Source organism: Pipra filicauda, unplaced genomic scaffold (assembly GCF_003945595.2).
Source record: "Pipra filicauda isolate LSUMZ 115617 unplaced genomic scaffold, ASM394559v2 scaffold329_size807674_pilon, whole genome shotgun sequence".
Lineage (NCBI taxonomy): Eukaryota > Metazoa > Chordata > Aves > Passeriformes > Pipridae > Pipra > Pipra filicauda.
Genome location: NW_024104453.1, coordinates 339,158 through 365,241, shown reverse-complemented (window position 1 = coordinate 365,241; position 26,084 = coordinate 339,158). Strand labels below are relative to the sequence as shown.

Here is a 26,084-nt window from a genome sequence, read left to right as displayed (position 1 = left end):
GCGCCGTTTCCATGGCGATAAAAAGCCACGCCCCTCACGGCGCTCTTAGTTAATCGTCATCGGGGCGCCGCCGCGGCGCCGCTGCCATGGCGACAGGCTCCGCCCCTCACTGCCCTCCGTTTGTTGCGTCATCAGGAGGCGCCGTGGCGGTTCCGTTACCATGACGACAGGCCCCACCTCTCGGGGACTCGCAGTGTTGCGCCATCAGGCGGCGCCGCGGGCGCGGCCATGGCGGACCCGGCCCGGGACCCGCTCGGAGCCGCCGCGGCCGCGGAGCCACCTCCGGGCCCCGCCTTGCCCGCGGGACACGGCGCGGGGGACGCGGCGGCCGTGGAGGGGGAGGGCGAGGGCGAGGCGGGAGAGGCCGGCGGGGGCGGCGAGCCCAAGGCGGAGGGGGCGGACGGGGAGGTGAGAGCGGGGCCGGGCGGGAGCGGGCCCGGGAGGGGCCGAGCGGCCGCAGAGCGAGCGCTGCGCTGTCCTTCAGGTGAGGAGCGCGGAGGGGGAGGCGGCGGACGGGGACGAGCCCGGGCTGCAGCCGAGCGCGGCCAGGAAGGTGAAGCTGGAGCTGAAGGAGCGGAAGGAGAAGAAGCAGAAGGTGGATGAGGACGAGATCCAGAAGATGCAGTGAGTGCCGGGGACCCGTCCCAGATCCCCCTTCTCACCCCCGAGAGCCGCCAGGGCACAGCCCAGCCCAGCCCTGCCCCGGCTGGGGCGCCTTTGCATGGCGGCCGCGGGGACCCGAAGAAGCCTCGGAGCTGTATTTTTGCTGTGACCGATCGTTCTCCCCCCCCGCAGGATTCTGGTCTCGTCCTTCTCCGAGGAGCAGCTGAACCGGTACGAGATGTACCGTCGCTCTGCCTTCCCCAAGGCCGCCATCAAACGGGTACGACGGGCAGGGGCGTTCGGGACAGGGCTGAGGGGCCCCCCAGGACCCTCCTCAGCCGCCCCGGCCCCGCGGCTCAGCCCGGTGTCCCGGCACAGCCGACCCCGAGGGATTCCCGGGCGGAGCCCGCGGGGCAGCTCCAGCCCCCCGGCGGTGCCGGCGCGGGGCTGCCCGGGGGGACTGGGGGTCTCTGTGGGTCAAGGTGAGGGGCTCTGACTGTCCCTGCCTGTCCCCCCAGCTCATCCAGTCCATCACAGGCACCTCGGTGTCCCAGAATGTCGTCATCGCCATGTCCGGCATCTCCAAGGTCTTCGTGGGGGAGGTGGTGGAGGAGGGTGAGTGGCAGCTGCTGGGGGGGGAATTCAACGCCCGGAGCTCAGGACACAGGGCCGGGGGAGGCCCCGGTCCAGTGGCAGCCCCAGCTCAGGGCAGAACAGCAAGGGCAGCCTGGGCTGGCACAGCCCCTCTGTCCCCTGAGCCAGGTCCTGCTGCTGCTCCTCACGAGGAGATCCCGGGGCTCCAGCTCTGTCCCTCAGCCCAGGGCTCTTCTTAGTGCTGCTGAGAACAAAGGAGTTCCTTGAGACCTGGGAGCTGTCCCAGCTGGGCTGGGGGTCCTGCAGCCTCAGGGCCTGTCACAGGGAGCAGGGGGAGCACAGCCCCTCTCTGTCCACAGCCCCCCAGAGCCCACCCAGCCCTGGGTTTAAGCACATCAGTCCCTGTGGGACTGGATCCAGCACATCCACACTGGCCGAGCAGTTCAGAGGCCCTTTGTCCTGGTCACTTCTGGGACTCCTGTCAGGGAGGAGCTCATGGAGCAGGTTCATTCCTGGGTATTGGCAAAGCAGGAGCTGTAAACCCTAAACACAAGCATTACCTGTTGCCTTTCCAAGTGCAGCTGAAGCAGCAGGAGAGAGGGAAGGCTCAGGTGTCCCCTCCTCTGACCTCTGTGTTTGTTGTTCAGCCCTGGACGTGTGTGAGAAGTGGGGGGAGCTGCCCCCCCTGCAGCCCAAGCACATGAGAGAGGCTGTGCGGAGGCTCAAGGCACGAGGGCAGATCCCCAACTCCAAGTACAAGAAGATCATCTTCCACTGACTGGCCCCGGAGCAGAGAGGGGCTGAAACAGCAACCTCTGGGACCCTCCCCAGCTGAGCCACAACCTAAGGCCCCTTGGGGAGGGGTGGGAGACCTCGGGGACCACAGGGACAGTCCTGAGTTACTGCTCAGGACCCTGCACTGGGCAGAGCCAGGAGTTGCTCCTGAGCTGGAGCCACAGGCTCCTCTGCCTCAGCACAGCAGGGAGAGGAACATCCACGGCCTTCAGAGGATTTACCCCCAGGGCTGTGCTTCCTGCTGGCCCAGATGTGGCTTTTTTTGTACATTAAAGTTGCTCTGTGTTGGTGGCCCGGCTGGACTCGCTGTGTGCCAGGGCAGGGCAGGATGAGGCTGTGCCTCAGCCCACCACAAGGTGCTCCTGGAGCTGCTCCCAGCCTGGGGCAATGCTGGGTCCCTGGGGCCTCTGAAGTCATGGCTCAGCTGTGCTTCCAAAGCCAGAAAGCAGCACAGTTGGGAAGACGGGGGGGAGGGAGAGGGGGGGAGAAGAGGCCTGAGCCTGGAAGGAGGTTAAGGAGTTTAATTTTGCTCCTGGTTCATAGAACCAATAAATGCATCAGTGGAAACAAACTGCAACAAAGTTCCAATACTGGCTAAAACTCAAATTCAAGTTCAGACTTGCACATTCCCCCCGTCCCCAGGAGCTGCTCCTGCCCCAGAGAGGTGCTGAGGCCACGGGCTCTCCCACAGCACCTGTGGTGGGCAGGATTCCGTGGGCTCCCACCAGAACAGAGGAGGAGTCCTTAGATAAGGGGCTCCACAAAGTAAACTTTGCTACTTGTGATCCATGGAGATCCCGGAGGTTTTGTCCTCCCACGCCTGTGGGTTTTGGGTTACAGTCCTTTTTACTGGGACTTCAAAGCAAAGGAAACGCTTGAATTCTTCAACAAAACCCATTGACTTGAGTTGCTGGAGCAAGAAATTTGCTGTAAACAACTTGGCCCCAGCTGTGCTCAGCCTGCACACGTGGGAGGAGCCGTGGGACCCTGCAGGTGGGCACCAAGGCAGAGCAAACCCTTTGCACCCCACTCATTCCCCACCCAAACAAAACATCATGAAAATTTGAAAGAGCAGAAGAGAAACCTTCCATTTTCAAGCAATTAGCGAAGAAAAAGCAGGAACACCATTGCATTCCACCTCAGGCAAGCAGTCTTGGAGCTCCTGCTCCCCAGGGGAGAGGGAGCAGCACAAAGGTTTGGCAAAGCAAAGTCCAACTTCTGCTCGGAGGCTCTGGGCAGGTCCCAGGGGTCTGTTCCAACAGCACCTGGATCCAGAGAGGCTCTGTCACCTCCTGTCTTGCTCTGGGAGCTGCTCACAGCAAGTCACTCCCTGCAGAGGAGTCTGACATGTCAGCACTGCCTTCACTGCTGAGGGCTGGGGAAGGCAGTGCCCCTGACACCCACTCCAAGTGCGTTTTCCTCTCGGGAACAGAGCAGGTGGCTCTGGAATGTGTCCCAGCCCAGGCAGCCCCCTTGGCCACAGACCAACAGCCCTGCTGAAGGATTTCCCCCAGAAAGGAGCTCAGTGCTGATAAACCCCCACGGCCCTGCAGGAGCAGCTCCTTCCTCAGGGGTCACAGCTGCTCCCTCTCCCCGCCGGAATTCCGGCACACAAAGCTGTGAGGACAACGTGCACCCCAAAAATTAATTACACAGGTCATCTCACTCTGAGACTGAACCAACTTCCTTCACCCCTGTTCTTTGATAGTAAACTTAAACAGTGCCTTGTAAGGAATCAATTCCTTTGTTTTTCTGCATCAAAAAGCCAAATGTTGTGGGATTAAGTGAGAATGAACTGGACTAAGTCTAATACACTGTCTCCACACAAGGAATTACTGGTGGAAAAAGAAATCTGAAGGGATTTCTTTACTATCCTGACCCTGTTCTTGAGGGGATAGTGAGCTGTATCCCCTCACTCCACAGGGGGAAATCCCTTCTGCACTCCTGTCCCTCCCTCCAGGAGCCAGCAGAGCCCTGAGCCCCCTGCCACCCCTGTCCTGTCACTCCCCAGGTGCTGAAGTGACCACCCTCCTCCTGCCATGTCCCTTGGTGAGCAGGACTGGGCAAGAACACAACTAGGGAGGGTGAAAGAAGCAGAAACCCCAACATGGACCCTCTCTAGATGTCACCATGGAAGGTGAAGGCTGAAAGGATGAGGAGACACAGGATGTGTCTCTCTCCCCCCAACATCTGACCTTGTGTTTGCAGGCTGAGCAGTGCCCTGGCTCAGTGCAGCACTGCCAGAACACAGCAAAGAAAACTCCTCCTCATTCCCTCCCTGTTTGTCTCAGCCAGGCCTCCCTCCCTCCCTCCCTCTCCGAGTCCTGTGCAGTCCCAGCTGGTCTCAGTCCCTGGATCAGACCCATTTGGCAGCGACGTGACCAAACCTGCCCTGGTGGTGCTGGTGCTGGTCCCTGCTCCCTGGCAGTGCCAGCACTGTCAGAGCTGGAACAGGGGGTTGTATTTCCTGATCTCCTGCAGAAGGTGAGCCTTGTCCATGTTGGCTTCTGCAAGGGCCAGTTTCATGGTCTGCAGCTCCCTTTGCAACTCTGGCACTTGCTTTAGCTACAAGAGACAAACAGAAAACAAGGCAGAGTTTCCAAGGTGCACAGTGACCTGCTCAGAGGAGAACCAGAGCAGGAGCTTTTGAGATGAATTACATATGACACAACTTCTCTTTGTGGGAACCTCTCTATTCCTGTTTTTTGAACAAGGAACTGGACACAGTGGGAAGATGGACCCAACCAGAAAAACAACCAGGTTTCTGAAAGGGAATGGGAAGGTTTATGCTGGACAAGGTGCCCTCACTCCTCAGAACTCCCATAAGAGGAGGCACAGGCTGCTCCCCTGGGCACTCCCTTCCTGCAGCTCACCACACCTGCCAGGGACTGCAAACACATGAAGGCCAAAGAGAATTTCCAGCCCCCTGCCAGCTCTCTCCTTGTCCAGACAGCAACAGGCAGCAATGACTCACCTGCAGCCCATGTGCTCCTGCTGCTGGGGCTGCCAAGACAGACTCTGCTGGGGCCTTTTGCCCCTCAGGAACTGACACAGGTTTTTCCTCTTTCAGTGAGTCCTTCCCCTGGGGAGCTGGAAAGCAACAGGACACATTCAGGTGTGGACATTCACATAAGAGGGCCCTTGGCACAGAAAGAATAATATTTTTTTTCTTCTCTCCCCCCCTCCTTTTTAAGCAGGGAAACAAAATTCTCTTTTCCATTTTAAAATGAAGAAACTAAAGCAAGGGAAGAGGCAGAAAGGGGTCCTGGCTGTGTGTGCTCAAGGAAATACCAAGTATGAATTCCCACACTAGGAAACAGGCAGGGACTGCTCCCACCCCGGAGCCCATCCTTCCCAGCAGCAACCATCATTCAGTTCCAGTCTCCTCCAGCACAGCCTGAGGGTGCAGAGGGACAGTACAACCAGCTCCTGGATGTTGCTGACCTGTGAGATAGAACACACCATCGTCCTTGCGCCTCACGACAACGTGATCCACTGCCAGGGTGATGGGGACAGGGCCAGGGGAGGTGGGGTACACCCGGGGGCTGTCATCCTGGCAAAACACAAAGCAGAGAGGAGATGAGCTGCTGCGACAGCTCTGGCGCTCTGGAAAGGATTCCCCTCCTCAGGAGCAGCATTCCTGCCCAGCAGCACTGCCAGAGCTCACCAGGGCACCCACCCACGGAAGGGCCTGGCTGCATGAAGAGGCTGCACGTGAGCAGTAATCAACAGTTCCCTTGGGTTCCTCGTTCATCCCTAAGGCAGTTTTTAGAAGCAGAACCAGTCTCAGGAAAACAGAAGTTCTACAGAGGCCCTTAGGAATCCCATGGGGTCCCTTCCCAAGCAGAATCTTCCAAGCGAGCTCTGCCCTGGCTGCCATCCCGGGAGGCATCTCTGGTTCCCCACACACTCACCTGCATCGTGATTTTGGCATCCACCACCTCTATCTCCATGGGGATCACCTCTGGAATGATCTCATCCTCGAGGAAGGGGCCCAGGCTGGTGAGGGAGGACATGCCGAGCTGTGTGTGGCAGCCCCGCAGCAGCACCCGCAGGAGCCCGTTCCGCTCGGCCAGCGGGGAGTGGGCGGCGGCGGCGGGACCCCCGTCCAGGCGCAGGCACAGCTGGGGCTGGGGCGGGCTGGGCACGGGGGCTGCAGGCTCCTCCACACCTGGGGCTCCTACAGCTGGAGCAGAGAGGTGTCACTGCACAGCGGGGCACCAGCAGCCCGGTCTAAACCCAGAAAGGGCATCTTGGAAAGCCCATTTCTGCCCAGCTGCAGAGAGCAGCCAAGCTCACAGTGACCTCAGTCCGACATCATCTCTCACTTGAAATGAATCCATGTTGGAGCTGTTTGGGGTTTGTTTACTTAGGGGTTCAGTTACCTTTTTTGGGGGGTGAGGGGTTGATTGTTTTGGGGTTTGGGTTGGGTTTTTTTAATTCGAATTTAGCCCTGGGGAGGTACCCTAGACCAAAAGCATTTTTCTCAGAGCAGGAATAACTTCAGGGTTTCCCTAGATAGCTTTATTCACTCTTTTAATTCATTTCATGCAGCCTAGCAGGAATTAAAAAAATCCCAGCCCCACAGAGCCTGGCTATGCAGGCATTTGGGAGACATCTTTGAAATGCAGATCTGAACCCTCACAGCTGAGCTGTATTCAGTCCTAACCACCCCAAACACTGAGGTCCCAGTTACTGGAATATTCCCCAAGCAAGGCTGGTGTAAAAGCCAGTTCTAAGAGCACAGCTGTAAAAGCAGCTGAGTCCCAGAGCAGTGTCTCACCCACGTAGCCACGCAGATACTGCCACATCCCCACGTTGTTCAGCTGCTCTGGAACCACGTTCATCACTTGTACAGCCACAGACAAATCATCCCCTCGTGCCTCTATGCCACAGTTCACCTCATTCATCTTCAACACGAGGACAGACACCTGAAACAGCCACCAAGAGCTCATTGATTACAACAAACATCTCTCTGGTTCACTTCCAGATCCACTCAGGGACAGAACCCCAGTGCCAGACTGACCAGCTGCAGGCTGGGGTCTTCACTCTGGGACGTGGAGCTGTTCACCTCCAGGGACAATCCACCCTCATCCTCGGCCACCAGGCTTGTCCTGCTGCCTGAGTCACCGTGGGCCTGAGGAAGCTGCCTCAAGGAAAGAGGGTCCAGGCTGGGTTCTGAAATGAAGTAACAACAAAACTCGATTCCACTTCTTTTTCTGGTTTTGAGAAGTCCTGATGTCAGCATCTGCCTGAATCTCATGGCCTCTCAGCCTATATCATCCTCTGGAGAACTCTCCTGCTCCTCTGACGAGTTTAAGCAATACAGAGTTGAAGTGAAAGATGTTCAGAGTACTCTATATCCAGCCAGCCCTTCCTAAACCATTCCTAAACACTCCATACCTCCCTCCACTGGCACAGTCATAGCCCCTGCTCTGTTATGGCCTCAGGACATCGTGTTATGTGCAGTCACCCCCCCACTCATTTACACTCCTCATCTCAAAGAAACGGCACCTACGAAAGGAGAAGGAGCCACTGGGGGGGAACTACTGACGGCCTTCAAAAAGGAGTAGCAAAAGCAATTCCACACGAACACAGCACGGAAGGGTTGCCCATGGCACAAAGCTGTTCATCACTGTGAGAGGAGAGGAGAAGCCAAGGGCTCGTACCAGAGTCTGTGAGCAGCACGAAGCCGTCGCTGCCGTCGCTGTCCACGGACAGCCCGTCCTCGGGGCCGCTCCCGTCCACGGACGTGGTGTCAAAGGAGTGCTGGGACGGGGTTCTCTTCATGGAGAAGAAACGCATCCGGCCCCCGCCCGGGGTCACTGCTCCCTCCTCTGCTTTGGGCACAGAATCCCTGCAAAAAACCCAACACAAACCAGTGATAAAGGCAGACACCTGAGCCTGCAGGTTACATGGATATTGGGCTGGACTCTGACCTCTTGCAAGTCAGACTTTAGTGTCCTCAGACCAGCCCCAGCAGATGAAGACTTAACTCATCTCCAACCCAAAGGACATGGGAAGAGGGGGAGCAGTTCAGTCTCTGTTCCCCCTCCTGCACCCCGGGAGCCCGTGGTGCTCACCTGGCTGGAGGCAGGGAGAGCATCCTCTGCACGGTGGAGGTCATCCTGTCCCGGCTCAGGCTCAGAGCATCCTTGGTGAGGGACATGGCCTCCTTGGTGAGGTCCATTGTCACGTGCAGAGCCTCCTTCGTGGCGTCCTTGGTGATGTGCAGAGCACTGGAGAGCTCCACCTCGATGTTCCTCAGTGGGATGAGCTCTGCCTGGACATCGAGGGCGACGCCTCCACTGCCCGAGGGCTGCACATCCGAGGTTGGGCTGGAAGGGAGAGCAGGGGGGCTCTGAGGTTGGCTGCTGGTCTCTGCTGGTCTTTCTGCTACCAGGGCTTCCACAGCTTCATGTGCTTCCTCTATCAAGCCCTTCTCCTCTGTGCCCTTACCACGTGGAGCTGCGCTCAGAGCTCCGTCACTCGCAGACCTTGGGAGTGACTCTGGCAGGACACTGGCACTGGTACTCCCGACCCCACTGTCCTCTGGAAGCTCCGAGGAGCTGCACACTCCCTTCTCTGAGCTGCTCTCTGATTTCAGCTCCTTCTCTTCGGCCACCAGCCCCTCCTTGCTGTCTGAAGGAGAGAGCTCAGACTCGATCAGGCTGGTTGTGTCCGAGTCAAGGGATCTGCCTTCTGGGACAGACCCTGGAGCAGGGTTCATGAGCAGGGCCACTTCAGCACTGTGGAACATAACTCCCACACAAGCAGACATGGGATCTAAAGGACACCCAGTCACTTCCTGGGTATCTTGGGCCAGCTGCTCCTGTAGTGTTTGCAGAACTTCCTTCATCCTGAGCAGCACCAAGTACTGGTAGTGGTTGAGCCGAACTTTGACATGAACAGATGAGGACATGAGCACATGGATATCAGCAGAGGCTTCCAGCTCTTCACTGTCTACTCCATCATCAACTTCACAGTCAGATTCTCCCAAGACATCCATTGTTTCTGGGGCCTTGTAGATGTTCTTCAGATCCTGGTCAGTCTTTGATCTTTGACAAATGCCGTGTTCTCTGGAAAGGTTCTCGTTCTTTGAGTGGTTGCTAAAGCTGGCAGAAGGCTTGATTTTCACCTCAGAGGCAGCCAGTTCCTGTCGTTTAGATATCTGAGCTTGCCTCCACCTCTTGGGCAGGCAGGCCCAAATGGAAAGGGGAAAAGGGTCAATAAAGCTGAGGGCTCTGCCCTTGGAGCTTTCAGCCCCCTCAAAGCCCAGGGCAAGCTCAGTGAAGTTCACAGACCACAGATCCTCAGAGGCAGAGGTTTTGTGGAGCAGCTGGGGCAGGCCCGGGTGCTTCTGAGGCCTGTCATCCACCTGGTAGGCGTGGCGCAGGAAGAGGGTGTGCAGGAGGCTGAAGCTGCCCTGGGCCCGGGGGAACTCGGTGTAGCCGGAGTGGAAGAACTCCGAGCCCGCGAATCTCCGGAAGAGGCTCTGCAGGTCCTGGCAGCCACAGGAGGGGCTGTGCCGGGTGTTGGTGGCCGTCACCTCTGACGTGCCAATGCAGAGGCTCTGCGGGCGATCCCGATGGTCCGTGACCTTCTTATCCACGGGGATGTTGAGCTACGTGGGGAAGAGAGACGTTGCCTATTCTGCGTGAGAACCTGAGCACCCGCTGTACTGCCCACAGACCAAACAGAACTAGCACAGGTGGCAGACAGAGGAAAGTCAGAGCATTTGTTTCCTCACTGTGTCCTGGTCTCATGTGCCTTCCACAACAGGGAGGGAGAGAACACCAAAGGCTGGAAAAGGGAGGAAAGGAATGGTACCTTCAGGCGGAAGCCATCCAGTCGGACATCGACGTGCTCATCACGCTTGCCTGAGTCCTCCAGCTTGTAGATGGCTTTGAACTGCTCCAAGCTGCGATAGAGATCCAGGCAGAAGAGATTGATCCAGAGCACACTTGCTGTGTCCAGGGTGAGAATCAGGCCGTTCAGCTGCACGTACAGGTTTGGGCACGGAACTGGAATGGAACAGATCAATAAGAGCAGAAAAGGCCCCTCAGGTCTCCGCAGCTCAGTGCAGAATCTGCACTGACAGCACCAATGCAGGGCCTTCGCCACCCTGGGAGTAGCTGTGGTGCAGAGAAATGAGGTGTTCCAGGTCTCCCATCAAAGCAGTTGCAGAGTACCCAGAGCACCCCACGGCCCTGCTCCAGTGCTGACCAGTAAGGCAGAACCCAGGAGCTGGGCAGGCAGCAGCTGCTGCAATTCCTTCCTGCTCACAGTATTTTGCAAGCACAGCTCTGCATCCACACTGTGCACAAACTTTATCCCACTTTCCCACAGGCAAAAAAAAAATTAAAATTAGGAAGGCAAACATCAGAAAACTAACAACAATGGACAGAGAATATCTAGGGCTTAACACACCTAAACAACTAAGACTGATGATTCTTAAGGAAACTTATAAAAGAAGGTGCTAACCTTGGTGTATTACCTGGAAAGTCCTGATTGTCTGGGAAGTAATACTCTGTGAATTCAATATGGATTGCAGAGACCTGGTCAGGCAGTTTGAAGAATTTTCTACTACATGAAACCAAGGTGGAGGGTTTCTTACTTTGTTGCCCAGCTGTAGAAACCTGAAAGCACAACGGAATGCAGCTGTGCAGAACTCAGACATGGCAAACCCAAGTGTCCCAGTAACCCCACAGTCACCTCTATTCAATCCACCTCATTTACACATCAAACATACGCTGCTTTCAAACAAAAATAAAAATTTCTTCTACTGGCTGATATTGCCAGCTCCTTTCCTTTGAGGGAATTTAGTTCTTTATGTCTCCTGTCACTGCTAGTAAGAGCCATGACAAGCAGAATTAGGTGACATGAGCAATCAGAATGAAACCTATTACAGCTGTCTGCAAGATCTGCAGCACGTTGGTAAGTCCATTGTAGTATCTGGTGCTGCAAAAAGCAAAACCAGCTCTTGGAGAGGATACAGGGCACATGGGTGTAGGGCCTGATCCAGGATAGGGATGCTCTGTCCCAGGTCAGAAAGCCTGAGGTAAGACTTATCCTCTGCCAAAAATCCACATCCTCATGGACTTCTCAAAGGTATGGGATCTTTTACTGAGGGCCTGCCTAATGCTTGGTGCAAGCTTAGATATGAACAGAGGGCAGAAACCTGTGCTTATGCAATTTCCTCTGAACGTGAAAACTCCCGGCAGTTCACACTCGGGTGGAAAGTTTTCCGTGCAACATCCTAAGGGCGCCTGGGCTCCCGGGGCAGGGCTCGGTTCCTCTCGGATGGCGCGGGATCCGACTGATTTACTTAAATCATATCTGACTACATTTCTTTTTTAAAAACGCCACGGACATCTCCAGAGCCTGCTCAGCTCCCTACCTGGTGCACGTCCAGGTCGTCCACGCGCACCAGGACGCAGCTGGAGCGCAGCCGGTGCCAGGGCGGCTGCCGGAGCCGGGGCAGACTCGTGGGAGGGGCTCGGCCTTTCTCCGGGGGGCTCCTCTGGGGGCTCTGGGGGGCGTCTGTGGGGACAGACAAGCAGAACCAGCAGGGTTTTAGTCACCTCCTTTGCATCAAACTCCACCCTCAGCACCGACACCTATGTGCTTACTGAGCAGAATGAACAGCCCCAAAATTAGAAACAGATGAACACAGCTGGGCAGGAAAAAGACCTCAGGACTTTTGAAGGAAGAACACTGTGAAAGATGAGTCTGCTCTGTGGCAAGAGAACACATTCTTCAGCCAGGTCTTAAGTACTTCATTTCATCCTTATAAACTCACTTATGGAGAAACTCAATAAGAAGCCAGGAAAGGGACCACTGCAGCCCATCCATCCTTGCTGCAGAGCTACCCCAGAATGACAGCCACTTTCCTTTGACATTATATTTATGATTTTTAGAGTACTATGGATTTCTGCATCAACAAATCAGCTTGCTCAACTGGGGAGGAGCAACTAGAGATATTGCTGGATGGAGCAAAATTGGTACCACCTCCTGCTTCACTAGTTTTATCAAATACCATTACCTGGTTTCTTTTTGAAGGGGGAAAGTGGAGTCCTGGCAAAGGCAGGGTCCATTTCTTCATAAAGCTTCTCAATCTTGCTTTGAAATTCACTGACCAACTTCCTTGCCCACTGTCCCCGTGTCTCCATTGCTTCACTGTACCTCACCCAATGCTTGCAGGCATCTCCTGCGGGAAAGCAAACATCCTGGCTTTAAAAACCGAGGTTCCTTTCTTCTAGTTCTGCCTGAAGCCATAGAGCAGGACTGTTCTTCAAATTCTTTATATCCCCCTCCTCAAGTTGTGAGGCCACAGGCTCCTTACCTGCCCTGTGGAAAGGATAATAGTCAAAAGCCATCCTCCTGAAGGTCAGCTGGATGGCACCTCCCAGCATCCCATGCTTCAGAGCACCTGTGGGAAACAGAACAAAGAAAACAGTGGTCAGCCCTGCAATCTGAGTCCTGATCCAGGAGAAATCACAACTACATTGCTCTGATTGCCACCACTGACTGACTGACACCATGGCCAGGATCAGGGTACCATCTCTAGAAAGCTGTATCAAAATCTTGTCCTAGGCAGGGACACCTGAACGCAACCGGCCTACAGTTCATACGGTAAGAACCAGACCTAGAACCCCAAATCCCAAACTGCAAAACTCCATTGCTTTCCAACCCCCTCCAAGACAGAAAACCACTGCCTGGGGTGATGTTCTCCCTGCTGCTGCTCTCCCCACCTGCCTCCCGGGCGTGGCTGTCGTCGCAGATGTGCAGGTCCAGGCGGGAGATGAGCAGGTGGTACGAGGACTCCTTCATGTCGTGCTTGTCAAAGTACTGCCCGATGCTGCTGGGGCTGGGGCTGCCCCCAAAGGGCTGGGCCCAGGACTGCTGGGCACTGGGAGCGGGTGGGGTCACCTGTGGGAGAGAGACAAGCTCGGTGAGAACTCAGAGAGGGGGGAAAACAGAGAGGGGCATTAAAATGCACTGAAGCAATTTATGTCATCTTCCAGCCTGTTTATAGAAACTGAATTGGGATTCCCTTTCCTATGTTTTCATGAGCAAAGCTCTTTGTCTGTGGCTCTGCCAGCTGCAATTCACTTCTCTTGAAAGATGCTTTAAGACTCCTGGGCCAAAAGGGCCAAATATTCCCAGTCCCTCCTATGCAATCTCACTGTACCATGTGCACATCTCTGCTTCCCCAGAGCTTCTGACTCCAGCTGCAATATTCCTCTTCCCTTTTCCTTGACTTGGAAAACGTATTTTATTGGCAATGAATCCCACTCCTTTGGTCACTTCATTGCTCCTCATCAGCCCACAGTCCACGTGACACTCACCTGACACCAGGGAAGCCCATGTGTTCCCATCAGGGGACACCCTGTGAGCATGGGACAGATGCCACAGAAGTAGGAACTACCCCTTTTCCCCGGCAGCCCAACTTCCAAACTCATTCACCTGTACAGACTCTGGAGCCAAGCTTTTCCTCTGCTGAGCAGATTTCTCCATGGCCTCGCTCAGGGACTCAGCATATTTCATCATTGCCTTCAGCTGGGAGTCCGTCAGCACCCACAGCAGGTCATCCAGGAGAAACATCAGCTTGGAGGCCACCACATTGCAATCTTTGGTCTGCAACAGCAAGGAGACAGGGACTTCAAAAACTGCCACCGCAGACAGAGAGCCTTCATAACATACAGAAAGAAGGGAGGCTGCTCTGAAACTCCTCTGGGATGTTATCTGCTGGATGTCCACAGCACCTCCTCTCAGGTGGAAAGTAGTCAAAGACACCTTGTCTTTAGGAGGCAAACTGCTCACTGGCTTAAAATTGGAAAAAAAAAAAAAAAAAAAAGGGAAAAAAAAAGGAGATAGTTTCTTTTTTTTTTTTTAATCATCACATTTCCACTGACAGCTAAAAATCAGGCTGCCAGGCTTTCAACTCCCAGTACGGAGCTGACAGCTCTCCTTGGGATGTTCAAACAGATTGAAAAACTCGCTCCATCCATGATATCCTCCCCTGGGAAATAAACTGCTTTGACATTTGGTAAGGACACAGCTGCCTCTGACAGAAAGCATGGAGTGACCCACCAGCTTGGGCTCCACATTTCTGAAGGGAAAGAAGGGCTGCTGAGGAATGTGGGAGGAAATATCATCACTGCACCAGGCAGTGAGACTGTGTCCTGCAGAGCATGGAGGAGACTCTCACCCTTCTCTTGAGAGAGATCTGGATCCTCCCCTGGTTGGTGATGAGTCTCAGAGGAGTAGTGACAGGATCCTGATCACCATTGTCTGTGGCATCTGCTTCTATCCTCAGTGTCTGCCAGGTGAGCTCTTTGAACGTCAGAACCTGCCCAGGAGGAGAAAAACACTGAGAGCTTCACAACTTCGAGGATTTAAAAAAAAAACCCACTCAGACGATGTGAAATGAAACAAAGCCACACAAAATCATTCATCACACTTTTCCTCTGTGATCCCAATACAAACTCAATTCAGACAGCAGCCTGAGGGCCCCAAGGCTGGGGTGGTCCCAGTGGGGGCTGTGCCAGGCAGGGCAGGACAGTGCTCACCTCTCCCCTCTGTGGGTCGGTGATGCGGGTGAGGCGCAGGTCGCTCTGCTGCCAGTTGGGGTTGACACTGTAGCCTTGGAGCTGCCAGAGCTCAAAAGAAGCGTGAAAGGCCTTGGAGTGAATCTTGATGGTGATGGAATTGACAACAATAAACATCCCCTCCACGACCTTCTCAGCAAAGCCATATTCACTGCAAAGAGAAGAGCCCTCCATGGCATCACCCGTCAGACAACAGGCCTGGCACAGGTAAGGCTCACACACAGAGGTTTAGAACCAACATCAGAGGCACTTAAACCCGAGTGCAGGGAGGTGACTCAGGGAGACCAGCAGCCCCCACAGCCCAGCAGGACGTCAGGGAGAAGCCCCAGGGCTCAGGGTCTCACCTCTGGCCGGCAGCCAGAGCGATGGGGGACTGTCCGTTGGGCGGCCGAGGCTCCTCACACGTCCTCATCTCCACCTCCACCTTGTCCAGGTACTGCAGAGACACAACGTGGGAGCCTTCAACACCACACCCAGCCTCCAGCTCAGCCCACCAGCCTGGGGTGTGAGACTCCAGCACAGGGACAACCAACTCTGGAGCCTCCTGCCTCTCCAAGAGTCTCGTGTGTTAAAGCTCTCACACCAGCAGTGCCCAGATCAGGGTAACCTGAAACCCCAGAAGTGGGGAAAACAAACAACAAAAATGGGCACAAGGTTGCCCTGGACTTCCCTGAGAGCTCATCTGGCTCCATCCTGCAGTGAAATGGGGATCTCATGAGGGGGCACTCGTGGCCAAAGAGGACTGTGCTCCCCATGTGCTAAGGGCCTGGAGGACTCAGGTCAAATGAAAATTTGAGCCCTTCATGGTTTCCCTCTGCAGAATTTTTCTCGAGTAGAAGAGATTGAAAAGAGTGAGGAAGAAAAGAAAGGGACAAGAGAGGCAACATTACCAGGCAGATCGGGTGTGTTTTCAGCTTTGTCCACTGGATCTGAAAAGATGAAGTTGAGGTTACAGGGGTTATCTTTGCATTGGAAAGTTTCAGAAACTGCAGGAAACCACCTGAGTCCAAACTTTGAGCCCTGTTTCTCTGAGAAATGTCCACAATGTCTCACTGTATCCAGGTCAAACAGAGACACAGACAAGACATTCCAGACATCAGATCTACAAACCCAGATGAGCTTTTGGATCTCAGATATCGTCACGAGTAATAGATATTCTGCAGGTCAAATTCTGTTATGGAGAACATTCCTGGCCTTGCAGAGTTTACACCTAACTGCTGCTGTTACTGGAAGTCAGGCAAGTCCTTTGAAGACTGTGCACAAACCAAAAGGCTCCATTTTATTTTCATACAGCAACGCTCACTCTGCAGTTCTTGTAGGAGGGAGAACAAATGTTTGTTACTAAACTAAGCAGATCTGACTCTAAAAACAGAGCACATCAGATGAGTGAGACAAACTCATTTTTACTGTCACTTGGCAGAGTAGAACCATATTTCTTTTATAGAAAGTCTCTTCAACATCCTAAAAACTTTTGCATTCATGGAATGCAACTGTGGTTAGTACCAACTGCAACTAAGCAACCTGGCAGTTCAAGTCAGCTAAAAGAATATTTTGCTTTAAAAAGTACAAGGAGGAAGAATTTACAAGAGTCCAGTGTGCAAAGTGCACAATCCCAACGATCCTGCCTGTGAACAGTAACTTTACCCCTCTGAAGTGGGGCCGTGGGTGCAGCCCCCGCTCACCCTGATCGAGGCCTTGTTGCAGTAGACACGAGTGATGGCGAGCCAGGTGGGCAGTTCCAGCACATTCTGCAGCACCTCCTCATCCAGCTCCAGGTTGGTCAGCTGCCCCTGACCTTTCAGCGTGCTCAGGTTGATTTTGTCCGGGGAGAGATTCTTGGTAAACCTACAAGAGAAGAAAGAGAAGACTCTAAAAACAGCCCCCAGCGAAGCTGCTGGGACTGCAGGAGCATTTCAGAGCTATTTTAATACCAGAGTCTGTTTGCTGTTTCGTTAAACCCCTTCTGACATTTTTAAACCCTAGGCATGTCGGTTGCTCCAGAAAAAAAACCATCTCTACACTTTGACATTTGAAGGACTTTTTTGTTTTAAACCAAATTCAACTCTGAGAAACTGAAAGTTCCTTCTAAAGCTCTGGATCCTGGAAACCAGCAAAACCGCCCTAGGACAAAACAAAAGAAACCCAAAGCCTAACTGCAACAGCTCAGCAGTTTTATCCTCCCAGAACTACGACGTCAGCAGTGAACAGTTTAATTCTCTAGATTCTTTTCACCCAGGAAAGCAAAAGATCATCAGTGTTTAAACACACCCAGGAGGGTGGTGGAGGTCACCCCGGCTTCTCAGCATCTGTACCAAGAAACTGCACATTCTGGAGTGTGTTCCAGCAGGTGCTCCACTGGCTGGGAGCTGCAGGGGTACACAGAGTGTGTGGTTAGTGCTGGGAGTCCTGTTGTGAGCACCCACAACCTCAGACACAGGAGAGAATTAGAGCAAACACCTCCAGAGGCAAACACGAGCATCCTTGTGTTGCATCAGAGAACCAGCTCTGCTGAAAGCTGATGGCATCGTGTCCACTTGGGATTGGGTACTAGGAATAAAGCAAACACAGCCTGGACAGGTAGGTGATACAAAGCCCTTAAGCTCCCAGGCTGCTGTGGGCAGAGATCAGCTCAGGGTGGGGAGCAGCTTTCTCACACCTGCACAGAGGGATCAGCCCCGGGGCTCAGATCCTCATCCCGGGATCAGCGTGCTCAGAGGGGAAGCTGCTTTCAGCTGGTAATGCAGAGGAAAGGCACAAGCACATGCCTGAACCAGGGCATCACTTTTATTTAGTGTGCAGGTGTATCAAAAATACCAACAGTGGAAGAAGAGCAAAGCTGAAACAGGACACTGCAGAGCCCGGTATGAAACAGGACCCAGCTAAACCAAATAACTCTTTGTCACCATCTCCAGGGAAAGGCTGCAGAAATCCTGCTGAGCAGGTACCAAAACCACCACCAGTGCTACCAGACTCTACAGAAGAATCCTTTCACGAGGCATTCTAGACACACCAAAATGCAACATTCCACTCCCAAAGCAGAGCTTACAGACCTCCCCAACGTTTGGGACAACAGCAACTGCAAGTTTTGGAAACAAAAATCTCAAATGGAAACAAATACTTTGTTTTAAACCGCAGCCCAAATTCCCCAGGATATGTTGCCTATTGCCAAACCCCACTCTCAGCTCCTGCCAGGTACAGGAATCCAAGATCTTGGAATAACCTTCACGTTTGAGCCACTTTGACACCTGCAGTGACATGGGGCTTACAGGGGGCCAGAGTTCCTGCACACCTGGGGCTCACACGTGCCAGGTCTACACTGCTTCCCAAGAGGAACAACCGTGGTCAGTCCTGGGGAGCAGGAGCAGCGAGTGCAGACAGTGGTGGATGTTTGCTGGCAGCTCACTCCATTCACCCTCAGCCACAGCATCCTCCTGGCAGCAGGGACTGCTGGCTTAGAGAAAGCAGAATGAAAACAGTGGCTATTGGGAAAACTGACACGGGAGGATATTGGCACTTTTTTTTTTTTTTTTTTTTTTTTTTTACAACCCAAACAGAAGCCAAGCAGCACTGAGCCAGCAAACTCACAGGGCAGCACTCCTTTAGAGCCTGCTGGGATTACCCTGGCAAAAGTCAACCCTGAAAATCTATTTGCTTAATCATCAGCTTGAATATATATCAAAACACGATGTCACTGCTGAAAACGACTGCCCCAGTCCTCAGCCTGCATATCCAGAGGCCACAAACCCACTGACTGCAACAGGGAGTTAGGCCCAGTCTGACTGCTGGCCCAAAGCCAGGCCAGAATCATAAATAAATTTATGTTTACATTTGTAGCTGTCTCGCCACACTGTCTCCAACCAAGCAAATGCACAGACAGACAATGTCAGAAGACATCTGAAATCATAAAACTTCTCCTCAGATCCATGTCTCATCACCCTGCTGCCACACAGACCAGGAACCCTCTTCTCATGTATTCAAGGAAGGGGCTCTGCCTCAGCCTCCTCCCCACAGCTCTCCAGCCACCACCCCCAGCTCCACACGAGCATTTCTATTGATACCCTCATCACTAAGGCTGGGAGAACTAATTAGCTGTACACCAGCAACCTTGATTTTGCTCAATGACCAGCATCATCTCTTGGCAGAAGTGACACCAGCCACAGCTGCAGCAAGTAGCTGGAAAATCCCTCCAAGCACAGGTAAGGCAGGAAGGGGGAACTGGTGAGCTCCATGTGAAAACAGCCCAGCAGTGCTGAGGGCCCGGGAACGGCTGCAGATCCAGGTTCTTGCCTTCACAAGAGTCACAGCAAGGGAAGAAATGAGGATTTTCTGCTTTGATTTGGAACACAAATATGTAATTTAAGTAACTGTGGCAGAAGGACAGCAATTGGACATGGAAAAAAAAAAACCTCAACAACTATATTCTGAATGAAGATTTGCTTCTTCCCAAAACCTTTTCCAGTCTTGCCTGGTCTGGTTTTGGACAGGGCATTTAGTGGGATTTCCATCTTCCTTGGGAATCTTCTACAATTCAAAAATCTCTGTGATAGGTCATTTCAGCTCACGTTCAAACTTCTTATCTCAGGAGCCACAGGGCAGGTTCACTTGGACAAAACGTTCACAACTGCTAAAAGAACAGGTCAGTGACTTCCCAAATCAGGGGTACTCTCAAGGAGGGCAGCAGTGGAAGCTTTAACTGCAACACACGTGTCTGAGGATTAACTGAAAAATAACTTGGAAGGAAATAAAACTGGGCAAATGAGCGACACTTCTGTAAAAAGGGGAAAAATAGCTGCCTCGAGGACATGCAGGAAGAACTAAAAGCCTTTTGAAGAAGAAAAGCCATTTTACTTCCTCGAGGTTTCCTATAAGCAGGGCCCACTCTGCCTGACAGCAGGCACTGCAGACAAGGGCAGAGCTGCAGAGGAGGAAGAGAAACACGCTGAATTAGCAGAGGATGGGACTAATGATTGCACAGCACGAGATGGTGCCCAGATCTAACAGAGCTGGTGTCAGCCCCACTTAGCACAAACCCATTTAGAGTTTAAGGGAATCCAATCAACACCAAACTGCCCAAGTGTTTAGGAGACAGAAAGCACCACATTTCTAACCCTCTCTGTATCTCCAGCTGCACACTGTGCACAGCTCTGTGCGCCCCAGATGTCCCAGGAGGCAGGAACACCTTCCCGTGGGGACAGTGAGGTCCCTGCACCATCAGCCCGATGGCTTCGTCCTGCTCCAGTTACACAGCAAAGTGTTCCCACACACCCCAGTACCAGCCTGTCCCAGGCTCCTTATCAGGGTGCATTCAGGCACACTCACAGCCCTGTACACACAGGCCACTGCTGATGGCTTTACATTATCAGCTTTCTGTTTTTCCAGGCCTCAACTGCATTGAATGAAAGGCTGGACCTCTCAGCCACCCGAAGCCAAACACAAAACATCCTGATGAGTAATCAGTTGTCTTGGCTACACGTCACCTACTGCAACCCAACATGGCTAAGAGAAAAAGGCTTAGAATTTCAATTCAAAGTTAAACTTGCAGGGGAAAAAATCAGCATTTCCAAGCAGATAAGACAGGAGTCTGAACCATTACACAAAACAGAACATCGGTTCACTCCTCCTACAGCCTCCCTCAGGCCTCGAGGACACTTTCTTGTCCCAAACAGAAACTTCTCCGAAGGGTTCTGAATGCTGAGATGCTCCAGACCAGGTGTGCTCCTGGGTCCACACCCACAGCACCACACGGGGTACCAGGAGACCTGGAAAGCAAACCACGAACCCATCTGAGAGAAGAGGCTTGGCCTCTGCCAGGGGCTGAACTCCATCTCGCTGAGTAAAGGGGCTGCTTTACTATTTCTAGCTCCTCAGCTGGACACTCAGTGAAATTTAAATGCCAGCTGCCCCACGCTCCCAAATCTGGAATGAAAACCCTCAGCAGCTGCCAGGGAATTTCCCAAGTCTAAACCTCAAGCAAATAATAATACACAAAAGGAAACTAGGAAGAAACAGAAAAAATACATGCACTAGTCCAAAGCCCCACTTCTTCGTCCTGCAATCCAATCTGCAGTTCTGTTCCCAACCTGCAGAAACTAAAGGTTATTACATCACTCAGACTCAGCCAAAGACCTGCAGAGGAGGCTCAGGCAGTACAGGAGCAATGAGGAGAGTCCTGTTTGACAGCCCCTTCCCACGGCAGAAGCTCAAGGGCTCTGGAGAGGTTCCACAGGGCCAGCACAGAGCTCTGCAGACCCAGAGTTGCTGTGACAGAGCTCCAGCCACATTTTCCTCCTGAGCTACTCAAGTGCAGTTTATTTCTGCTGCAACAAGCGTCTGTTTAGCATTCCAGAAATGGCACACTCGTGTCTCGAGCCGAGGGGAAGTGTTTGGAAGTGCCTTGCACCCAGGAGCTGACACATGCTCTGTAAAACTGACCACTCAGTTCTCCTGGCAAAGAGCAGCACAGCAACCCTGTCTTTGGAGGTTACTCTCTGTGAAGGGAAAATGCCACGTCCTGTCTGTGCCCACTCCCTTTTCCCACCCTGTCTTGAACAAAGCAGTGGCAGGTATGTGCTACTTTACCTGTAGCTGGGGTTGTGTCTTGACTTGATATTAAAATCCCTTGATATTAAAATTTTTAAAAGTAAAAAACAGCCATCAAAATGTACTGGGAAAATAAGAAATTTCCAAATTAACACATCGAGTAAAGGGTTTGCATCCAGCCTCATGTGCCTTGCTGGGCACAGCACACAAGAACTCAGAGACGGCTCGTGGCCAGTGGTTTGGGGCTGGTGCAGCCACTGCTGGGACCTGACAGAGCTTTTTCCTCATAAACTGCCTCATGGTGTCCTGCCACGAGCTGCTCCATGCTCTGGACCCACCATGTGCTCTGGGGCACTGGGCACCAAAGGAACTGTTACTGGCCAAACAGCCCCCACTGAACGGCAGGAACAGGGAAGAGTAACGGGGTTTTTATCAGTGTTTAACCGCTGGCAGCTCTGTGGTTTCATGAACTTGCCATTGCTGCAACAGCTATTTTAGGCAAATGATCACCTCAGAGATCATCACAAAAATTTCCCTCATCACCAAAGGAGGATATTAAGGCAGCTAAAGCCAAAATTGCAAACTTGGTCTCAATTCTAACGAAGAGCCTCTGTCCAAGGCAGGGCTCTTGCTGCCTAAATCACTCATGCTTCTGTACCTTCCTCAGGCCATTCCCAAATGCAATTTCCTTGCTTTCCTCCTTACCCACCACGCTCGTTAAATTGCTTAATTGATAATCAAGGTCAGGAAGCTGGGAGAAGCCTGAAGGTTGGTGGTAAGCACACGTCTCTTACAGTGGTAGCTCTTCCAAACTCAGAGGGTGCCCAACAGCCCTCAGGAGCTGCACGTGCCATCCTGTGACTGCAGCAAGGGCACAGCTGCAGCACAGCTCTCGAGCACGCAGCGATGCTGCAAAACACGTCACGGCGAGGGGGAAGCAAACAGAGCAAACAGGAACTCGGGCTCTGCTCTCTCACAGCGACGTCCAGGCTGCAGCGCTTGGGCAAGAGCTGTAAGCACGGGATCTCACCTCTGCCATTCCAGCCCCAGAGTCTCTCACCCCTGGCAGGGTGACCACAGCTGCAATGGCCTTTCTCTGCCCTGCCTTGGCCTGAGTGCAGGACTCTGATGGTGGGGATGGACAGGGAGCAGGAAAGGACTCACAGTTCCGAGCACTGAGTTCCAGAAGGCTCCAAGGCCCCCCGCGGAACAGGCAGGGCTGGCAGCACAGCGCAGGGCTGGGGCTGGGACCCGGCTCTCAGACCTTTGTGTTGGCATAGAAGTAGCACAACTGCGTGGAAGGGGTAATGCCAAAGGCATCCTTAGGGCCAGGAAGGGATTCCGAGATCCTCATATCCAAGTTGGGAAACAGCAGCCCCCGGAAGCCCACGCGGTCCCTGCTCAGCACACGCTGCGACACCCACGAGTTCCTGCTGCCAAAGGGATCTGGAACAAGCTAAAGATACACCAGGGGCCCTCCCAAGCTCTTCACTTACCCACTCCCAGCAGCTTCGTCAGCTGCAACGACTGGTGCAACTGCAAGTGGCAGAGGGGAGAAAGCAAGGCAACCTCGCCCAGAAAAAGGGATGTACAACCCAATCCCTGGGAATGAGGGAAAGCTCCACCAAGGTGCAGCACTATTACAGGGAGCTGCACGAGGCTGTTTCTCCTGGCCAAGTACCTGACCTACACTGACAAGCACCACAGTGTTACACCCTCCCAGGCTGCTCCACGGGTCTGTTCTCTAGCAGGTTTTTTAAATTCTGTTTCTAAAGCCCATCTTACTTACCCAAAAAGGTGGCTCCATACTGTCCTGAGGACAGTTTGCCAAATTCACAGCCTGATATCCCCAAATTTCTGTGGTGCACATCTGTTACACATCTGCCCAGAGCAGCAGCTCCAGCTCTGCGCTCTCCTCAGCAAACAGGTCTCGTTTCCTGTGCTGGTTTTCCTTTCTGGCAACACCTATGCTGGTGTTACCTCAGCCAACTCCTCTCTCATTTCTCCTCTGCTTCCTTCTCATCCTTCTTTCTGATATTCCCAGAGTTTCTCCTCAGCTGCCATTCTCCAGGGCTCCTGTTACAGCGAGACACACTTGTGGTCTCCTTCCCCTGCATTCAGACCTGCCCCCAAGCCCCAGCCCCACTGTTCCTCTGCTGACACCAGCTTTCATCTCCTCACAGCAGCAGGACTGCACTGCATTTCCTCTGGGAGCCATGTCCTGTGTGCTGTTGGATGCCTGGTACTCCACAAGCTCACACGCTTCAACACGTGTACCAAAAGAGAACGTCACAAAGCAGCTGTTAGAGGCAGCAGGGGATAAACCATTCCAATGCAATTAAATAAAAGTAATTTTGGCAGGGATTTCCACTGCAGTGGTGGTATATGAAATAAGCTGGGGCAGTGGACTTGTGGATAAACAGCCTTTGTCCCTGAGAACAAGGATCTGCTGTGGCTGCACCGACACTGGTTAAAGAAAAAAGACAATGAGAAGAAGCTACTTTCAAACAAGACCAGGAAGAGGCAAAGGCAGCTCACTGATTTTATTTTAAAGCATTAGATGTGCTTCTGTGAATAATGACAGGCTGGTAAACACAACCACACACACAACCAGCAGCTGATGTCCAGGCAGCTGACAGGGCCCCAGCCCAGAGCAGGGGCTGATCCCCGGGGGGCTCACAGGGAGCCCCTGACGTTGGGTTCCAAACACTCTCCCTGAGAACCAGCACTGTGCCTGCCTGGAAGCACCAAGAAGTGAAAGCACCTAATCTATTTGCTTTTCCAAGCTAAATATAGGACAAAGGAGTGAAAGGCACAGATGGTGAAAGCTCCGCAACTTTTGAGATTCTCCTGCTCTAGGAATTTAAGCTGCTAAAGCACACACAGGCTGAGCCTTCCCAAATACCTCCACAAGGGAGCAAAGCCCGGCTGTACCATCGCCACCGGCCACCGGGTCACACACGTGACACGGGATCACACCTCATTCACAGTTCCCTGATCCTGCTGCCCCTCTCCTGACTGCTCCTTGCAAACCTCCACGGAGAGAAGGAACAAAAACACACCCTCTGGGGAATCGACTTCAAATGGAGACACAACAAGAGGAACAATGAATTATTTCATATGCAAATGTGACCAAAAAAATAAAGGTAGATTAATGATTCAGTAGCAAAATTCTTCCAGGCAAATGAGCATGGCTGAAAGAAAACCCAAAGGGAGGGTGAAGTCGAGGTATTTAGAGGAAACAAAACCAGAACGGAAAAAACTTCATCTTTTTATACACCATTAAACTGTTTTCGAACTGCATTTCTGCAAAACATCCACAATCCTTGTGCAAGAGAGGGGCAGGATCAGACCAAGCACCCAAAAGCCAAAGTCCAGTAGGTAAACAGGCAGAGCTGCAGAATGTTTTGGGACTCTTTGTCTTCCTTGGAACGGCCCAAAGGAGACACAGGTGAACATTATCAGGCCTGATTGGAGGGGGAAAGGGGCACTTTGGGGCAGGAAAGTGCTGTAACAGTGCAAGGTAAGGGAGACCAACAATCAAAATTAAGGAAAAGCACCAGCAAAAGTGTATTTATGTACAGAAAGAGAATTGTCCATGAGAACAACACATGCAGGAGTAGCACCCAAGGATAAAGCCCAGCTCTGTTCCATCCTCCATTACAAACTGCTCTCACCCACCTCTCCATGGTATAAACACTTCAGTGCCTCCTGACCAGGAGGATGAATCTGCACTGAGTGTGACACGCCGGTGTGAGGTGGAATGAGACAAAACTCGGAGGTGTGGGATGTCCAAATCCCAAACCCAATGCAGAATTCCGTTTAAACCAGCACCCAGGGCAACTCCATCACTCTCTGTCCAGGACAGTGCCAAGGGAGCTGGAGCACCGAGCAACTGGTGACTCCGAGCACACAGACCCTGCACTGAGCCCACAGTGTGTAGGGACAGTGTGGGGCTCCAGGCACCCCCAGAGGGTCGGGATTCGCGGGTCTCGCTCCAGCCCTGAAGCCACAGAGCCCGCACGGGTCACTCCGGGCCCCTCGCTCTGCACCCGAGCGTCTCCAGCAGCAGAGACGGGGAGGACCTGCCCGGCCGCAGCTCGGGGAGCGCAGAGGAGAAGCAGAGAGCGGTGCCCTCACCTGCCCCCTCCGACACGGCTCCTGCCGTCCGTGACACCGATCCCGCAGAGAGGCGGGACGAGCCCGCGGCCGGGAGACAACGCGGGCCTTTTGTCCCAGGGCAGAGAAGGCCCGGCCCGAGCAGGGGCTGCGGCCGCGGGTCCGCACCAGGGAGCGCCCGCTCCCGCCCCGCGGCCCGCCCGGGAACCCACCGGGAGCGACGGAACGCGAGCGGCCCCCGAGCGCCGGTGCGGCCCCGCCCGGGCTCTGCGGGGCTGATCCCGCTCCCCGCCCGCCCCCCGAACCTCCATCGCCCTGCCCCGCTCAGGGCCGGCACCGGCACCGGGCACTGGTACCGGGAACCAGCACCGGACACCGAGAACCGACACCAGGCAACCGGCACCGGGCACCGGGAACCGACACCGGGAACCGGTACCGGGCATTGGCCCGGGCTCAGACCCCGTGGGCCGGGCGGCAGAGCCGGGCCGGGCCGGGCCCACTGCTCGGCACCCCCGAGCCCCGGACAGCCCCAGGCCCGGCGGCTCCGCAGCCCCCCGGACCCTCAGCCCCCTCCGGGAGCTCCCCAGGCCGCTGCCCGGCGGTCCCCAAACCCCCGTTCAGGCCCGGCCCTCGCCCCCCGCAGACCCCCGGGAGGAGGAGGAGGAGGAGGAGGAGGAGGAGGAAGAGGAAGAGGAGGGTGGGGAGCGGGAGCCTCACCGGGAGAGGTGCTTCAGGATCTGCTTCTTGATGATGCCCGCCATGCCGGGCCGGCGGGTCAGGCCCGCGGGCGGCGGGACCCCATCGCGCACCGCCCGCCCC

At 53.9% G+C, this 26,084-nt stretch overlaps 2 protein-coding genes across 5 annotated transcripts; one reads left to right on the top strand and one right to left on the bottom strand.

Moving 5' to 3' along the window:
- Positions 1-88: 88 nt before the first annotated feature.
- On the top strand, positions 89-2,286 carry TAF11 (TATA-box binding protein associated factor 11). The gene is made up of 5 exons (XM_027728506.2): positions 89-408; positions 485-624; positions 796-883; positions 1,122-1,218; positions 1,845-2,286. Exons 1-5 carry the CDS (start codon positions 229-231, stop codon positions 1,973-1,975), a joined length of 636 nt encoding a protein of 211 aa, XP_027584307.1. The 5' UTR covers positions 89-228; the 3' UTR covers positions 1,976-2,286.
- A 212-nt stretch (positions 2,287-2,498) lies between these two features.
- On the bottom strand, positions 2,499-26,084 carry UHRF1BP1 (UHRF1 binding protein 1). Of its 4 annotated transcripts, none has more exons than XR_003542078.2 (22): positions 25,983-26,084; positions 16,289-16,451; positions 15,497-15,535; positions 14,951-15,042; positions 14,568-14,757; positions 14,207-14,347; positions 13,462-13,632; positions 12,747-12,924; positions 12,338-12,424; positions 12,038-12,202; positions 11,393-11,535; positions 10,490-10,631; positions 9,823-10,016; positions 8,076-9,616; positions 7,662-7,849; positions 7,019-7,170; positions 6,776-6,923; positions 5,907-6,178; positions 5,437-5,545; positions 4,967-5,082; positions 4,380-4,557; positions 2,499-3,257 (listed from the first exon to the last, which is right to left on the bottom strand). XR_003542078.2 is itself a non-coding variant. In XM_039383889.1 (22 exons), the coding sequence occupies exons 1-22, from the start codon at positions 26,024-26,026 to the stop codon at positions 4,432-4,434; spliced, it is 4,314 nt and encodes a 1,437-aa protein (XP_039239823.1). In that variant the 5' UTR covers positions 26,027-26,084; the 3' UTR covers positions 2,499-4,431. The 4 variants fall into 4 exon arrangements, 3 of the variants coding, with proteins under 3 accessions (XP_039239823.1, XP_027584297.2, XP_039239824.1); XM_039383889.1 differs by having other exon boundaries at positions 2,499-4,557; positions 10,490-10,522; positions 10,610-10,631; XM_027728496.2 differs by having other exon boundaries at positions 2,499-4,557.

Excerpts from the sequence above, each read along its gene's own strand:
- TAF11 (XM_027728506.2), top strand. The coding sequence starts at position 229 with ATGGCGGACCCGGCCCGGGACCCGCTCGGAGCCGCCGCGGCCGCGGAG. Across the intron at positions 409-484 it reads CGGAGGGGGCGGACGGGGAG|GTGAGGAGCGCGGAGGGGGA; the intron begins GTGAGAGCGGGG and ends GCTGTCCTTCAG. Across the intron at positions 1,219-1,844 it reads GGGGGAGGTGGTGGAGGAGG|CCCTGGACGTGTGTGAGAAG; the intron begins GTGAGTGGCAGC and ends TTTGTTGTTCAG.
- UHRF1BP1 (XM_027728496.2), bottom strand. The coding sequence starts at position 26,026 with ATGGCGGGCATCATCAAGAAGCAGATCCTGAAGCACCTCTCCCG. Across the intron at positions 16,452-25,982 it reads ATCCTGAAGCACCTCTCCCG|GTTTACCAAGAATCTCTCCC; the intron begins GTGAGGCTCCCG and ends CTTCTCTTGTAG. Across the intron at positions 13,633-14,206 it reads AGATCTCTCTCAAGAGAAGG|ACCAAAGATTGCAATGTGGT; the intron begins GTGAGAGTCTCC and ends TTGCTGTTGCAG.